The 17,303-nt window shown below is 38.0% G+C and overlaps 2 protein-coding genes across 2 annotated transcripts; both read left to right on the forward strand.

Moving 5' to 3' along the window:
- Window positions 1–456: 456 nt before the first annotated feature.
- On the forward strand, window positions 457–2,285 carry LOC309479179 (zona pellucida sperm-binding protein 3-like). The gene is made up of 8 exons (XM_082143118.1): window positions 457–987; window positions 1,064–1,185; window positions 1,265–1,368; window positions 1,447–1,624; window positions 1,697–1,814; window positions 1,888–1,964; window positions 2,037–2,125; window positions 2,196–2,285. The coding sequence occupies exons 1-8, from the start codon at window positions 565–567 to the stop codon at window positions 2,261–2,263; spliced, it is 1,179 nt and encodes a 392-aa protein (XP_081999244.1). The 5' UTR covers window positions 457–564; the 3' UTR covers window positions 2,264–2,285.
- Window positions 2,286–9,049: 6,764 nt separating this feature from the next.
- On the forward strand, window positions 9,050–10,878 carry LOC309479172 (zona pellucida sperm-binding protein 3-like). The gene is made up of 8 exons (XM_082143104.1): window positions 9,050–9,580; window positions 9,657–9,778; window positions 9,858–9,961; window positions 10,040–10,217; window positions 10,290–10,407; window positions 10,481–10,557; window positions 10,630–10,718; window positions 10,789–10,878. The coding sequence occupies exons 1-8, from the start codon at window positions 9,158–9,160 to the stop codon at window positions 10,854–10,856; spliced, it is 1,179 nt and encodes a 392-aa protein (XP_081999230.1). The 5' UTR covers window positions 9,050–9,157; the 3' UTR covers window positions 10,857–10,878.
- Window positions 10,879–17,303: the final 6,425 nt, after the last annotated feature.

The following is a 17,303-nucleotide window of genomic DNA, read 5'->3' on the forward strand; positions in this document are numbered from 1 at the left end:
AATTCTCCATTTCAGTCCCTTGTGAAGATTGCTGTTGATGTGAGGGAAGAACGTTTGTAACAATCTAAACCTGAAACATACTAAACTTTGTTATTTTGAATAGTGTACAAATCTGTCTGTGGCCATGTTTCTGAATGAATAAAAAAGGAAGACACAAAAATACTTGGGGAATTGATCTATCATTTTGATATTTCAAATAAGCAATTATTTGGTTTAGCTATTAATAACATGCCCTTATATGGTACTTCATTTAGAATCAATGACTTTCACCTGTGTTATATTGACTGAGTAAATTGGCAGGTGCAGAGAAAAATGATGCTTGTCACGAGAGAGGTGGAGCCATTCTGATTGACATCTGCATAAATTTGGATGGTAGCACCCTAACGTGTCATTGAAACAAGCTTGGCAATAATGGGGTTTTGGCAGGTTGGCTTTGGATTGGTGTTGAGTCTTGCACTTGGATTTTCTGAAGCACAATGGAAAGCAGGAGCAGCAGATAATCAGAGTCCAAGCGAGTTTAAGCCTGGAACATTAGCTCAAGCTTCTCGACAGGCTGATTCCAGGATGTCTTTGGTTCCCAGTAACACAGTATTTGCACCACAAAGGTTTCCCGCTCAGTTTCCTGTCCAGACACCAGTCAGGACTGACTTTGGGAAGTCTTCTCAAGATCTTATGGGTGTTCAATTAAAAGAGCTGTTGCAGGGTCCAGTGGCGAAACTGACGTGGAGCTTTCCAAGTCTACCAGAGGAGCCACAGCAGCCAGACGTTCCTTTTGACTTGCCTTTTCCTGTTCCTGCCAACAGTGTAGCTGCTCAGTGTGGAGAGAATTCACTATATGTGGAAGTGATGAAGGACTTCTTTGGGACTGGGCACCCAGTGTTGTCCTCTGGCTTTACACTGGGAGGCTGTACTGCAACTGGAGAGGATTCTTCTGCTCAAGTGCTGATCTTTGAGTCTGAACTGCATGGATGTAGCAGCACATCAATGGTAAGGTTCTGTTGTGACAATCATAGGTATTCTGAACCGTCCATGTGACTGTTCTTCTATTAACCTTTCTGTTTAGGTGACTGAGGATGAGCTTGTTTATAAGTTCAACATTATCTACACCCCACAAGAGGCATCATATGGTAGTCCTATTGTCAGGAGCAGTGTTGCGGTGGTTGGTATCGAGTGTCATTATCCAAGGTAAGATTTTTGTTAACTCAGGATTGAAGAATATGCTATAATTTGCACTAAAAGGGGATTGATTGTTATACCTTGACAGAGTGTTTGATGTGAGCAGTGATGCCTTAATGCCCACTTGGATCCCATATGCCTCAACTAAGGTTGCAGAGGAAGTCTTTGTCTTCTCCCTCAAGCTCATGACTGGTTGGTGTAGGCCAAACAGATTTCTAGTATGCTTGTGAATCATCTGTTAAGACTTCTTTTTTTTCTCTCTCTCTGCAGATGACTGGAGATTTGAGAGACCTTCTAACCAGTACTTCCTGGGTGACATGATAAATCTTGAAGCATCAGTGGGTTTGTACAGCCATGTTCCCGTCCGTGTGTTTGTGGACCGCTGCGTGGCTACTGCAGTCCCTGATGTTGCTTCTGTCCCCAGATACTCCTTTATTGAGAATAATGGGTAAGAGGTGCTACCTCATGTTTCCCAGCTTCCAGAAGGGTTGCGTGACTTCTAACTGTGTTCTGTTCACAGGTGCCTGGTTGATGCCAAGCTCACAGGCTCCACGTCTCACTTTATGCCCCGGACTCAAGGTGATAAGCTAGGGTTTCAGCTAGAGGCGTTCAGGTTCCAGCAAGCAGACAGTGGGCTGGTATGTATGTCTTGTAATTATGTGACCATTTGTATGATATGCTGCCATGGTGTACAAACAATTGTCTCTGCAGGTCTACATCACATGCATTTTGAAGGTGGCAACCTCTCCAAGTTCTGAACAGAAAGCTTGTTCATTCTCTGCTAATGGGTATGTTGCCTGCTAGATAAGTGTACAGGTAATTAGTTGCTTTAACTTAATTGAGGTTGTTTTCTTTTTCAGGTGGGTGTCTGCAGATGGTTCTGACCAGGTGTGTGGCTGCTGTGACACCACTTGTAGCATCAGAAGTGGAAGTGATCAGCTGCTTACAGGTTTGGTTTAACTCTGCTATCTTGTTGTTGTCATGCATGGCTTTAGTCTCACTAATCATTTGTTCCTCAGATCTACGCTGGGAAAGAGCATCTGTCGGCCCCATTGACGTTAAAGAATATGGCTATGGCCAAAAATAACTGAATGTCATGTGACTTCTGGTGATTAATAAATTTTTTATATAATATGTTGTAATGTCTTTGTTTTTACTTGCACAAATACTACACTTAAACATATTTATTCAGTTTACATTGTTTCTGTTCAGACTATGTATTGCTACTGACTTACAAAGCCCTAAACGGCTTAGCTCCAGTCTATTTAACGGATCTTCTATCACCCTATAATCCATCACGCTTCTTAAGATCACTAAATTCAAGGCTTTTGGTCATACCTAGGATATCCAGAACCACCAAAGGAGGGAGAGCATTTTCACATTTGGCTCCAAAAACTCTGGAATAGTCTTCCTGAGACTGTTCGTTGCTCAGACTCGCTCTCCCAGTTTAAAACTAAAGTCTCTGGACGCATCTCTTCAGCCAGGCATTCATATAATCCTACAGTTCAAACTACAATCTGGCCTCTAGCTCATAAATGCCAGAGGAGAACTGGCCCCCGACTGAGCCTGGGTTCTCCCAAGGTTTTTTTTTTTCTCCATTAGGTCACCTGATGGAGTTTTAGGACACCATTAGGTCACTTGATGGAGTTTTTTGGTTCCTTGCCACTGTTGCCTTTGGCTTGCTCAGTTGGGGATATTTTGGGGATATTTTATCAATCAATAAATTCCTCTTGGAACAAACTTTGTTGTATTATTTTAATTTAATACTGTGAAGCTGCTTTGATACAATCTGTATTGTGAAAAGCGCTATACAAATAAACTTGACTTGACTATGTGGGGGAGCATATTGCTCAAGTAATTTGTGGGGCTAGGCCCCATTACAACACTAAAGGGCATTTCAATAGCATATCCTTTCTGATGCTTACTGGATGATTTTGCTTTATTATTGGGGGTTCAAGTGTGTATGCTGAAACCCTGTTGTAATTGATAGAATTTCCAAGTAAAAACTTAAACTTTGAGGGATGGCAGTAGACCCAACCTGTCTGTCACCAAGGCTCACCCCAATTGACCTGATGGTGGCGCCACTGTGATCAAAAGTATGTTATGGCTCAGAACTCATAAACCAAACCTGTGCAGAAAGATTCTCTGCAGTCTGGTTGTCAATTTTTAATTCACTTTTGCAACAGGGTGCCAAAAGTTTGAAGTGGGCATGGTCATTTCTACTAAAACCGCTATCCCTCTTGTACACATGTATGGGCTCAGTCTGTGGTCGTGTGAAAAATTACGTGCTATAACATGACAAAACATGAATATGGCTGTAGCTATGCAACAATCAGTCAGACTGACTTGAAAACTGGGATGCAGTGTCTTTGTTCAAGGTGCCAGTATATTGTCTGAGGACATTTGCGCATCTCGAAATACATGGCCTCCATCGGCCAATGAATATTGAGCTGTCAGGCTTTGTAAGTAGGTAATTATCTGAATAAGTAATTACTTCACACCTAATTACAAAGTACGTTCTATACTGTTAAAGGTGCTATATGACATTTTTTGACCATTCTAAAGCATAAAAATACCATAATATGTTTCAGATATTTAGGAAACATGCCAAGTTTACATACCGGCGGTTTCTCTGAAAAACAATACTACAGCCAGATATTCTACTTTGAAATGTGCGTTTCGGGAATGTCTGTTTTAGTTTTCGTCTGTGTGATTCCGCCCACTTCCAATTTATCCAGTAGTATTTCAACACCCCAGGTTGCCAGTTGCCATAAAACACAGTCCCCGTGTCTCAATGTATATACTATCCATCCTAAACAGTATGTGAGAATAAAATAAGTGTGTGCTAAAGCATAGTATGTTGAAAAGAGTATGCCAGAAGTCCCCGGATGGTCTACTATTTCCGTGCTCACTATAACAATATTTGCCCACAACCCATTGCGCTTTGGAGGAGGATCCAGTTCAGAACTACAAACATGAGTAAAAAGTGTTAAAGGGCACCTATTATGCAAAATTCACTTTTACATGGTGTTTGAACATAAATGTGTGTTGGCAGTGTGTGAGCATAACCACCCTAGTATGATAAAAATCCACCAAGTGTTTTTTTTACAATCTCAATAAATCATAAGCACTGTCTCAGAATGAGCTGTTCTAAGATTCTATGCAATATGACGTAGAATTGCACAGGCCCCGCCCACGACTGTTGATTGACACTGTAGTTTGAACATAGACCCGCCCTGAGTGAGCTGGACACAGAGTCTGCCATTGTTTCGACGCTTGAGCAGCTGTAGACAAGAATGTCTCCTAAGCGATTGAGGTGTGTTGTTGTTGGATGTAAGAATGAACATAGCAGTCTTCATTTACTCTCGTTGTTACTCGAGGATGGATCTGTACTGTTTGTGATCCAGCTTACGGTCTTCAGAGCGACAGGCCTAACGTTACTGACCACGGCAGAAATGAAAGTGAGAGCGCGCTCTTTATGACAGCTCATCGAGTCGTTTTACGGATATAAGGTTTACCAGTTTATTTAGCACCCACTGAAAAGGTGTGTTTATATTGTTTACTGTTACAGTAGGTGTAACAAGTGTTTTGTGTACTTCGCTGTCTATGTTGATGATAATGAAAGTGAGAGAGAGAGAGAGTTTATGGATAAGACTTTAATGCTCACTTCTTACACTGTGTTTATACAGCTCTTACTGTGATTCTCTGGAGTAAAACTAACGCTTCATCTTTTGTGTGAGGTACAATAAACTTCACTGAACTCATCAGTATATTTTGGTCATCATTCGGACAGGGTCTGCTACAGCAGGCTTGTATTAATAGTGGATAAAAGCAGATGACAAGTAAATTATAACCATAATTAAACTAAACTATACCTGTTCTATCTCCATACAGCATATATTCTCTGGCTCTGTGGGCATTATTGTCCGACTCCGGGTCGAAATGAACCCCGCAACTGAGAGTTTCTGTTCTGATATTATCAGATGAGATTGTCCTGGCTCTGAGCGAGCTCGTGAGGCTCCGCCCCCTGGGCCGGCAGCAGCAATTCATTTGCATTTAAAGGGCACACACTAAAACAGCGCATTTTTCTGAGCCCCAAAAGATGACAATTTAAACATGCTGTAAAAAATGATCTGTTGGGTATTTTGAGCTAAAACTTCACATACATACTCTAGGGACATCAGAGACTTATTTTGCATCTTGTGAAAAGAGTCATAATAGGTGCCCTTTAAAAAAAACTACAGAACATGGTGGATATGCGCGACCGACAGAGGTTTCGTTAAAAGGTTTGAGTGACTAATTAAAGTTTAACCTGATAAAAAATAATAATAATGATTTAATGTTATCTGTGTTATATTTCATCTGCAATAACAATGTGGACTTTTATGAATATATATGTTTGGCCATTAACTTTTAAATGCATCATTATGCATTAATATGAGGAGAGTTCTCCGCGACTGCAGATCAACGTGCTACTGCATTTCTCTCCGATATGGTAGGACGTGAAATAAAATTAAACGTGGAGGATTTTAACTGTGAAAAGATGATTGACAGGCCAGTTTACTGTGACAGGATGCAACAGAGAGCAACCATTAAAGACACAATTGTATGACGTGTTAGTATGTCCCAAAGCTTGTCTACTTTTTTTGCTACACACTCAAAAGTAGGCTATCTACTTTTTCTTCACAAAAAGAGTACATACTTTTAGGGCGTAGAATAAGTAAATTGAGACACAGCAAGTGTATTGCAACTATGAAAGCCAGCAAACGAGCCGGGTCAAAGATCGCAGATTCTACCCGACCTAAAAATCCTTGGCATCCATAGTAAGCTCTATGAGCAGACGCACATTAAAACGCGGATAAATCAGCTCATCAACACACAGAGGCTCGATGTCTTGTATTGTGAATTGCACTCATTTGTATTGCGTCCTCAATCTGACAACCCGCGTGAGCGTTAAGTCTGAGGAGGAGGGGGCGGGGGAACAACACTCTCCCAATATTTTGAATTTGGACTGCAGTACCCATTTCAACCACTAGCTGTCAATTTTACATACTGCACCTTTAAGAAAAGAAGACTAGTACCAAATTAGGGTTATTTGGCTTGTAACAATAGCAGAATCGTTTTTGGTAATAAATAGAACCCTTATAATAAGGTTCCATAAAGAACAATGCTTTGAAAGTGCTATACCTTAATGGTCATATAAATAACCTTTTTAATAATAGTTTATTTTCAGCAATATTAGTATCTTCATATTATTCATATTAGTGTTATTAACTTTATTTTTATATATTATGTATTGACTTTTTTTTTTTTTTTTTTTGTCCTCTATCTGCCTGGTCTTTATAATATTTTGTTGCCTCTGTTTGGGTTTTACATATTAAAAAAGGATGTTGTGTCAATTAGGTACTTCTACTTTTGATTGACATGGCAAACTGTAGCAAAAACATGATACAGATGTAATGAAGTTCCAGTGAAATATCTTTACAATGCTCTCTATATATGATGTCTTTACGTCCTTCATTATGTGTGTATTCTGAGTGACAATTTCTCTCTGCAGACGATGAGGTTATGATACGGGACAGCACCTGAAATACACAATTGAGTTAAGAGTTAAAGTTTGTCTCTTCCAATTGATTATGTAAAAACAGTTATATTTATGAAGGCCAAAATTAGCAAAAATGGTGTTAAAAGGAAAAAGTGATATAAAGTCATAAATTCAATATCTCTTACTTTGTGGAGAAGAGAAGATGAGTGTCCCTAATTGAGCAGAGCTGCTCACACTTACATGTTCTGTTAAACTAAAAAGAGAAAAAGACATAATTGATAGGAAACTAGTCACAATTTTTAAAATGAAAATGTATAGACATTTTAAGAAATAAATAATTTACCTGTTGAGAGTTTGTTGACAGCCTGTGTAGTTGTACAGCTGCATGAGCTCCAGAAAACCAGTAGTGAGGTGGCTTTGACAGTTACAGATTTGAAAAACAAAAAGGCGGGAATAAAGAACCCTAAACTTTTACACAAAGAACCATTTCAGAACATGGTTCTTCAGGATGATACAGTTCTAAATAGAACTGTTACTACGCGTAAAGAACCATGTGTAGGGGAGAGCAGGGCACAACCTAACACATTTTGACTTTCTCAGTTTGTGTAAATCCACTTGGGGTTCAGGGAATTTCTTTTCCACATTAATTTCACACATGTCTAGTACAATTATGTGGTTTTGTTTCTTTAATACAGTGTATATTTTTTCTTGATTTACCCTGAAAGAATGGAAGTAAAATGTGACAACATGCCCCATAGATATAGGGCATGTTGTAACATGTGAGGGGCACATTGTAACATGATCATATGACAGATTCAAATGTTATCTGGTCTAATCAAAAAAATATACAAGACAAACTAAAATATTTTATCAATAAAATACAATTATTAACTTTTTCATATAAAATAATGGGATTTTTTAATAATTAAAAATAAACACATTTTTGAGTTTGACAACAAAAACACCGCAAAACACAGCTATACAGCATAGTTCAAAACAATAATAATTAATAATTTCTGAACATTGACTTTCAGTCTTAATTCATCTATTTCTCATGGCTTCTCAATAGATTGTATAAATGTATAGAATAGCATAGTTCTAATAGGGTTGTGCCCCTGCACCTGCGCAACTAATTTAAACCCTGCTAGTGTCTTCTGCTGGTTAAATAACAGATGAGATTAAAATAATATCAGATTTGTCGAATTTTAAATTAACACAAAAACAGAGATGAAAAATCAACTTCAGTGAGAAATTTACTTTTGCTATGGTTAAATAAATGTTCAGTGATTTCTTACAAAGATTTTTTAATAAAAAAAAAAAAAATATATATATATATATATATATATATATATATATATATATATATATATATATATATATATAGTGTTGATATGGCAACTAGTAAATACACCAAGTTTTGTCATGCAAGTGTGGAAAGTTTTAAACCATGTGTGTTACAACTAGCCCTGCTCACCCCATGTATGAATGTGTGTAGCCTATATGAATGTAATCTGGATTTACTACATTCGCCATGTTTTTCAGTATAGATATAGTTGGATATAAAAATCTACGGAGTTTGTTAAACATGCTTTAAACACCAACATTTCTTTAAGCTCTTAATGTCCATTAATGAGCTTGTCTTTTGTTCATACTTGTTAATATTTTAAATTACATTTTTGTAGTAGACTGTTCAGATTATAGTCTTTTGGTGCTGACCAGCATATAGTATAGTTCAAGAAAGAATAAAGTCTACATTGAATCCACAAACACTCTGATCAACCTAAACATAACAGTTGTAATGGGGAGAAAACATATCAGTGAATCTATAATAAAATAATGTTATGATCCTGCATTCCTTTGGTTCTGAACTAAAATTCTCCATTTCAGTCCCTTGTGAAGATTGCTGTTGATGTGAGGGAAGAACGTTTGTAACAATCTAAACCTGAAACATACTAAACTTTGTTATTTTGAATAGTGTACAAATCTGTCTGTGGCCATGTTTCTGAATGAATAAAAAAGGAAGACACAAAAATACTTGGGGAATTGATCTATCATTTTGATATTTCAAATAAGCAATTATTTGGTTTAGCTATTAATAACATGCCCTTATATGGTACTTCATTTAGAATCAATGACTTTCACCTGTGTTATATTGACTGAGTAAATTGGCAGGTGCAGAGAAAAATGATGCTTGTCACGAGAGAGGTGGAGCCATTCTGATTGACATCTGCATAAATTTGGATGGTAGCACCCTAACGTGTCATTGAAACAAGCTTGGCAATAATGGGGTTTTGGCAGGTTGGCTTTGGATTGGTGTTGAGTCTTGCACTTGGATTTTCTGAAGCACAATGGAAAGCAGGAGCAGCAGATAATCAGAGTCCAAGCGAGTTTAAGCCTGGAACATTAGCTCAAGCTTCTCGACAGGCTGATTCCAGGATGTCTTTGGTTCCCAGTAACACAGTATTTGCACCACAAAGGTTTCCCGCTCAGTTTCCTGTCCAGACACCAGTCAGGACTGACTTTGGGAAGTCTTCTCAAGATCTTATGGGTGTTCAATTAAAAGAGCTGTTGCAGGGTCCAGTGGCGAAACTGACGTGGAGCTTTCCAAGTCTACCAGAGGAGCCACAGCAGCCAGACGTTCCTTTTGACTTGCCTTTTCCTGTTCCTGCCAACAGTGTAGCTGCTCAGTGTGGAGAGAATTCACTATATGTGGAAGTGATGAAGGACTTCTTTGGGACTGGGCACCCAGTGTTGTCCTCTGGCTTTACACTGGGAGGCTGTACTGCAACTGGAGAGGATTCTTCTGCTCAAGTGCTGATCTTTGAGTCTGAACTGCATGGATGTAGCAGCACATCAATGGTAAGGTTCTGTTGTGACAATCATAGGTATTCTGAACCGTCCATGTGACTGTTCTTCTATTAACCTTTCTGTTTAGGTGACTGAGGATGAGCTTGTTTATAAGTTCAACATTATCTACACCCCACAAGAGGCATCATATGGTAGTCCTATTGTCAGGAGCAGTGTTGCGGTGGTTGGTATCGAGTGTCATTATCCAAGGTAAGATTTTTGTTAACTCAGGATTGAAGAATATGCTATAATTTGCACTAAAAGGGGATTGATTGTTATACCTTGACAGAGTGTTTGATGTGAGCAGTGATGCCTTAATGCCCACTTGGATCCCATATGCCTCAACTAAGGTTGCAGAGGAAGTCTTTGTCTTCTCCCTCAAGCTCATGACTGGTTGGTGTAGGCCAAACAGATTTCTAGTATGCTTGTGAATCATCTGTTAAGACTTCTTTTTTTTCTCTCTCTCTGCAGATGACTGGAGATTTGAGAGACCTTCTAACCAGTACTTCCTGGGTGACATGATAAATCTTGAAGCATCAGTGGGTTTGTACAGCCATGTTCCCGTCCGTGTGTTTGTGGACCGCTGCGTGGCTACTGCAGTCCCTGATGTTGCTTCTGTCCCCAGATACTCCTTTATTGAGAATAATGGGTAAGAGGTGCTACCTCATGTTTCCCAGCTTCCAGAAGGGTTGCGTGACTTCTAACTGTGTTCTGTTCACAGGTGCCTGGTTGATGCCAAGCTCACAGGCTCCACGTCTCACTTTATGCCCCGGACTCAAGGTGATAAGCTAGGGTTTCAGCTAGAGGCGTTCAGGTTCCAGCAAGCAGACAGTGGGCTGGTATGTATGTCTTGTAATTATGTGACCATTTGTATGATATGCTGCCATGGTGTACAAACAATTGTCTCTGCAGGTCTACATCACATGCATTTTGAAGGTGGCAACCTCTCCAAGTTCTGAACAGAAAGCTTGTTCATTCTCTGCTAATGGGTATGTTGCCTGCTAGATAAGTGTACAGGTAATTAGTTGCTTTAACTTAATTGAGGTTGTTTTCTTTTTCAGGTGGGTGTCTGCAGATGGTTCTGACCAGGTGTGTGGCTGCTGTGACACCACTTGTAGCATCAGAAGTGGAAGTGATCAGCTGCTTACAGGTTTGGTTTAACTCTGCTATCTTGTTGTTGTCATGCATGGCTTTAGTCTCACTAATCATTTGTTCCTCAGATCTACGCTGGGAAAGAGCATCTGTCGGCCCCATTGACGTTAAAGAATATGGCTATGGCCAAAAATAACTGAATGTCATGTGACTTCTGGTGATTAATAAATTTTTTATATAATATGTTGTAATGTCTTTGTTTTTACTTGCACAAATACTACACTTAAACATATTTATTCAGTTTACATTGTTTCTGTTCAGACTATGTATTGCTACTGACTTACAAAGCCCTAAACGGCTTAGCTCCAGTCTATTTAACGGATCTTCTATCACCCTATAATCCATCACGCTTCTTAAGATCACTAAATTCAAGGCTTTTGGTCATACCTAGGATATCCAGAACCACCAAAGGAGGGAGAGCATTTTCACATTTGGCTCCAAAAACTCTGGAATAGTCTTCCTGAGACTGTTCGTTGCTCAGACTCGCTCTCCCAGTTTAAAACTAAAGTCTCTGGACGCATCTCTTCAGCCAGGCATTCATATAATCCTACAGTTCAAACTACAATCTGGCCTCTAGCTCATAAATGCCAGAGGAGAACTGGCCCCCGACTGAGCCTGGGTTCTCCCAAGGTTTTTTTTTTCTCCATTAGGTCACCTGATGGAGTTTTAGGACACCATTAGGTCACTTGATGGAGTTTTTTGGTTCCTTGCCACTGTTGCCTTTGGCTTGCTCAGTTGGGGATATTTTGGGGATATTTTATCAATCAATAAATTCCTCTTGGAACAAACTTTGTTGTATTATTTTAATTTAATACTGTGAAGCTGCTTTGATACAATCTGTATTGTGAAAAGCGCTATACAAATAAACTTGACTTGACTTGACTATGTGGGGGAGCATATTGCTCAAGTAATTTGTGGGGCTAGGCCCCATTACAACACTAAAGGGCATTTCAATAGCATATCCTTTCTGATGCTTACTGGATGATTTTGCTTTATTATTGGGGGTTCAAGTGTGTATGCTGAAACCCTGTTGTAATTGATAGAATTTCCAAGTAAAAACTTAAACTTTGAGGGATGGCAGTAGACCCAACCTGTCTGTCACCAAGGCTCACCCCAATTGACCTGATGGTGGCGCCACTGTGATCAAAAGTATGTTATGGCTCAGAACTCATAAACCAAACCTGTGCAGAAAGATTCTCTGCAGTCTGGTTGTCAATTTTTAATTCACTTTTGCAACAGGGTGCCAAAAGTTTGAAGTGGGCATGGTCATTTCTACTAAAACCGCTATCCCTCTTGTACACATGTATGGGCTCAGTCTGTGGTCGTGTGAAAAATTACGTGCTATAACATGACAAAACATGAATATGGCTGTAGCTATGCAACAATCAGTCAGACTGACTTGAAAACTGGGATGCAGTGTCTTTGTTCAAGGTGCCAGTATATTGTCTGAGGACATTTGCGCATCTCGAAATACATGGCCTCCATCGGCCAATGAATATTGAGCTGTCAGGCTTTGTAAGTAGGTAATTATCTGAATAAGTAATTACTTCACACCTAATTACAAAGTACGTTCTATACTGTTAAAGGTGCTATATGAAATTTTTTGACCATTCTAAAGCATAAAAATACCATAATATGTTTCAGATATTTAGGAAACATGCCAAGTTTACATACCGGCGGTTTCTCTGAAAAACAATACTACAGCCAGATATTCTACTTTGAAATGTGCGTTTCGGGAATGTCTGTTTTAGTTTTCGTCTGTGTGATTCCGCCCACTTCCAATTTATCCAGTAGTATTTCAACACCCCAGGTTGCCAGTTGCCATAAAACACAGTCCCCGTGTCTCAATGTATATACTATCCATCCTAAACAGTATGTGAGAATAAAATAAGTGTGTGCTAAAGCATAGTATGTTGAAAAGAGTATGCCAGAAGTCCCCGGATGGTCTACTATTTCCGTGCTCACTATAACAATATTTGCCCACAACCCATTGCGCTTTGGAGGAGGATCCAGTTCAGAACTACAAACATGAGTAAAAAGTGTTAAAGGGCACCTATTATGCAAAATTCACTTTTACATGGTGTTTGAACATAAATGTGTGTTGGCAGTGTGTGAGCATAACCACCCTAGTATGATAAAAATCCACCAAGTGTTTTTTTTACAATCTCAATAAATCATAAGCACTGTCTCAGAATGAGCTGTTCTAAGATTCTATGCAATATGACGTAGAATTGCACAGGCCCCGCCCACGACTGTTGATTGACACTGTAGTTTGAACATAGACCCGCCCTGAGTGAGCTGGACACAGAGTCTGCCATTGTTTCGACGCTTGAGCAGCTGTAGACAAGAATGTCTCCTAAGCGATTGAGGTGTGTTGTTGTTGGATGTAAGAATGAACATAGCAGTCTTCATTTACTCTCGTTGTTACTCGAGGATGGATCTGTACTGTTTGTGATCCAGCTTACGGTCTTCAGAGCGACAGGCCTAACGTTACTGACCACGGCAGAAATGAAAGTGAGAGCGCGCTCTTTATGACAGCTCATCGAGTCGTTTTACGGATATAAGGTTTACCAGTTTATTTAGCACCCACTGAAAAGGTGTGTTTATATTGTTTACTGTTACAGTAGGTGTAACAAGTGTTTTGTGTACTTCGCTGTCTATGTTGATGATAATGAAAGTGAGAGAGAGAGAGAGTTTATGGATAAGACTTTAATGCTCACTTCTTACACTGTGTTTATACAGCTCTTACTGTGATTCTCTGGAGTAAAACTAACGCTTCATCTTTTGTGTGAGGTACAATAAACTTCACTGAACTCATCAGTATATTTTGGTCATCATTCGTCTGCTACAGCAGGCTTGTATTAATAGTGGATAAAAGCAGATGACAAGTAAATTATAACCATAATTAAACTAAACTATACCTGTTCTATCTCCATACAGCATATATTCTCTGGCTCTGTGGGCATTATTGTCCGACTCCGGGTCGAAATGAACCCCGCAACTGAGAGTTTCTGTTCTGATATTATCAGATGAGATTGTCCTGGCTCTGAGCGAGCTCGTGAGGCTCCGCCCCCTGGGCCGGCAGCAGCAATTCATTTGCATTTAAAGGGCACACACTAAAACAGCGCATTTTTCTGAGCCCCAAAAGATGACAATTTAAACATGCTGTAAAAAATGATCTGTTGGGTATTTTGAGCTAAAACTTCACATACATACTCTAGGGACATCAGAGACTTATTTTGCATCTTGTGAAAAGAGTCATAATAGGTGCCCTTTAAAAAAAACTACAGAACATGGTGGATATGCGCGACCGACAGAGGTTTCGTTAAAAGGTTTGAGTGACTAATTAAAGTTTAACCTGATAAAAAATAATAATAATGATTTAATGTTATCTGTGTTATATTTCATCTGCAATAACAATGTGGACTTTTATGAATATATATGTTTGGCCATTAACTTTTAAATGCATCATTATGCATTAATATGAGGAGAGTTCTCCGCGACTGCAGATCAACGTGCTACTGCATTTCTCTCCGATATGGTAGGACGTGAAATAAAATTTAACGTGGAGGATTTTAACTGTGAAAAGATGATTGACAGGCCAGTTTACTGTGACAGGATGCAACAGAGAGCAACCATTAAAGACACAATTGTATGACGTGTTAGTATGTCCCAAAGCTTGTCTACTTTTTTTGCTACACACTCAAAAGTAGGCTATCTACTTTTTCTTCACAAAAAGAGTACATACTTTTAGGGCGTAGAATAAGTAAATTGAGACACAGCAAGTGTATTGCAACTATGAAAGCCAGCAAACGAGCCGGGTCAAAGATCGCAGATTCTACCCGACCTAAAAATCCTTGGCATCCATAGTAAGCTCTATGAGCAGACGCACATTAAAACGCGGATAAATCAGCTCATCAACACACAGAGGCTCGATGTCTTGTATTGTGAATTGCACTCATTTGTATTGCGTCCTCAATCTGACAACCCGCGTGAGCGTTAAGTCTGAGGAGGAGGGGGCGGGGGAACAACACTCTCCCAATATTTTGAATTTGGACTGCAGTACCCATTTCAACCACTAGCTGTCAATTTTACATACTGCACCTTTAAGAAAAGAAGACTAGTACCAAATTAGGGTTATTTGGCTTGTAACAATAGCAGAATCGTTTTTGGTAATAAATAGAACCCTTATAATAAGGTTCCATAAAGAACAATGCTTTGAAAGTGCTATACCTTAATGGTCATATAAATAACCTTTTTAATAATAGTTTATTTTCAGCAATATTAGTATCTTCATATTATTCATATTAGTGTTATTAACTTTATTTTTATATATTATGTATTGACTTTTTTTTTTTTTTTTTTTGTCCTCTATCTGCCTGGTCTTTATAATATTTTGTTGCCTCTGTTTGGGTTTTACATATTAAAAAAGGATGTTGTGTCAATTAGGTACTTCTACTTTTGATTGACATGGCAAACTGTAGCAAAAACATGATACAGATGTAATGAAGTTCCAGTGAAATATCTTTACAATGCTCTCTATATATGATGTCTTTACGTCCTTCATTATGTGTGTATTCTGAGTGACAATTTCTCTCTGCAGACGATGAGGTTATGATACGGGACAGCACCTGAAATACACAATTGAGTTAAGAGTTAAAGTTTGTCTCTTCCAATTGATTATGTAAAAACAGTTATATTTATGAAGGCCAAAATTAGCAAAAATGGTGTTAAAAGGAAAAAGTGATATAAAGTCATAAATTCAATATCTCTTACTTTGTGGAGAAGAGAAGATGAGTGTCCCTAATTGAGCAGAGCTGCTCACACTTACATGTTCTGTTAAACTAAAAAGAGAAAAAGACATAATTGATAGGAAACTAGTCACAATTTTTAAAATGAAAATGTATAGACATTTTAAGAAATAAATAATTTACCTGTTGAGAGTTTGTTGACAGCCTGTGTAGTTGTACAGCTGCATGAGCTCCAGAAAACCAGTAGTGAGGTGGCTTTGACAGTTACAGATTTGAAAAACAAAAAGGCGGGAATAAAGAACCCTAAACTTTTACACAAAGAACCATTTCAGAACATGGTTCTTCAGGATGATACAGTTCTAAATAGAACTGTTACTACGCGTAAAGAACCATGTGTAGGGGAGAGCAGGGCACAACCTAACACATTTTGACTTTCTCAGTTTGTGTAAATCCACTTGGGGTTCAGGGAATTTCTTTTCCACATTAATTTCACACATTTCTAGTACAATTATGTGGTTTTGTTTCTTTAATACAGTGTATATTTTTTTCTTGATTTACCCTGAAAGAATGGAAGTAAAATGTGACAACATGCCCCATAGATAGGGCATGTTGTAACATGTGAGGGGCACATTGTAACATGATCATATGACAGATTCAAATGTTATCTGGTCTAATAAAAAAAATATACAAGACAAACTAAAATATTTTATCAATAAAATACAATTATTAACTTTTTCATATAAAATAATGGGATTTTTTAATAATTAAAAATAAACACATTTTTGAGTTTGACAACAAAAACACCGCAAAACACAGCTATACAGCATAGTTCAAAACAATAATAATTAATAATTTCTGAACATTGACTTTCAGTCTTAATTCATCTATTTCTCATGGCTTCTCAATAGATTTTATAAATGTATAGAATAGCATAGTTCTAATAGGGTTGTGCCCCTGCACCTGCGCAACTAATTTAAACCCTGCTAGTGTCTTCTGCTGGTTAAATAACAGATGAGATTAAAATAATATCAGATTTGTCGAATTTTAAATTAACACAAAAACAGAGATGAAAAATCAACTTCAGTGAGAAATTTACTTTTGCTATGGTTAAATAAATGTTCAGTGATTTCTTACAAAGACTTTTTAATAAAAAAAATAAAAAAAATATATATATATATATATATATATATATATATATATATATATATATATATATAAATATATATATATATATATATATATATATATATAGTGTTGATATGGCAACTAGTAAATACACCAAGTTTTGTCATGCAAGTGTGGAAAGTTTTAAACCATGTGTGTTACAACTAGCCCTGCTCACCCCATGTATGAATGTGTGTAGCCTATATGAATGTAATCTGGATTTACTACATTCGCCATGTTTTTCAGTATAGATATAGTTGGATATAAAAATCTACGGAGTTTGTTAAACATGCTTTAAACACCAACATTTCTTTAAGCTCTTAATGTCCATTAATGAGCTTGTCTTTTGTTCATACTTGTTAATATTTTAAATTACATTTTTGTAGTAGACTGTTCAGATTATAGTCTTTTGGTGCTGACCAGCATATAGTATAGTTCAAGAAAGAATAAAGTCTACATTGAATCCACAAACACTCTGATCAACCTAAACATAACAGTTGTAATGGGGAGAAAACATATCAGTGAATCTACACTGTAAAAACTAAAGGAGCCTCAAATATCCTGTCGGATACTCAAGGAACTTCAAAATGTAATTTAAGTGCCTCAAAGCTCTTTCTCCTATAGTAGGGTTACTAGAGGAGCATTGACAATCTTTGAGGTTCTTGCTG

Source organism: Leuciscus leuciscus (genome assembly GCF_965113295.1).
Source record: "Leuciscus leuciscus genome assembly, chromosome: 1".
Classification (NCBI taxonomy): Eukaryota; Metazoa; Chordata; class Actinopteri; order Cypriniformes; family Leuciscidae; genus Leuciscus; species Leuciscus leuciscus.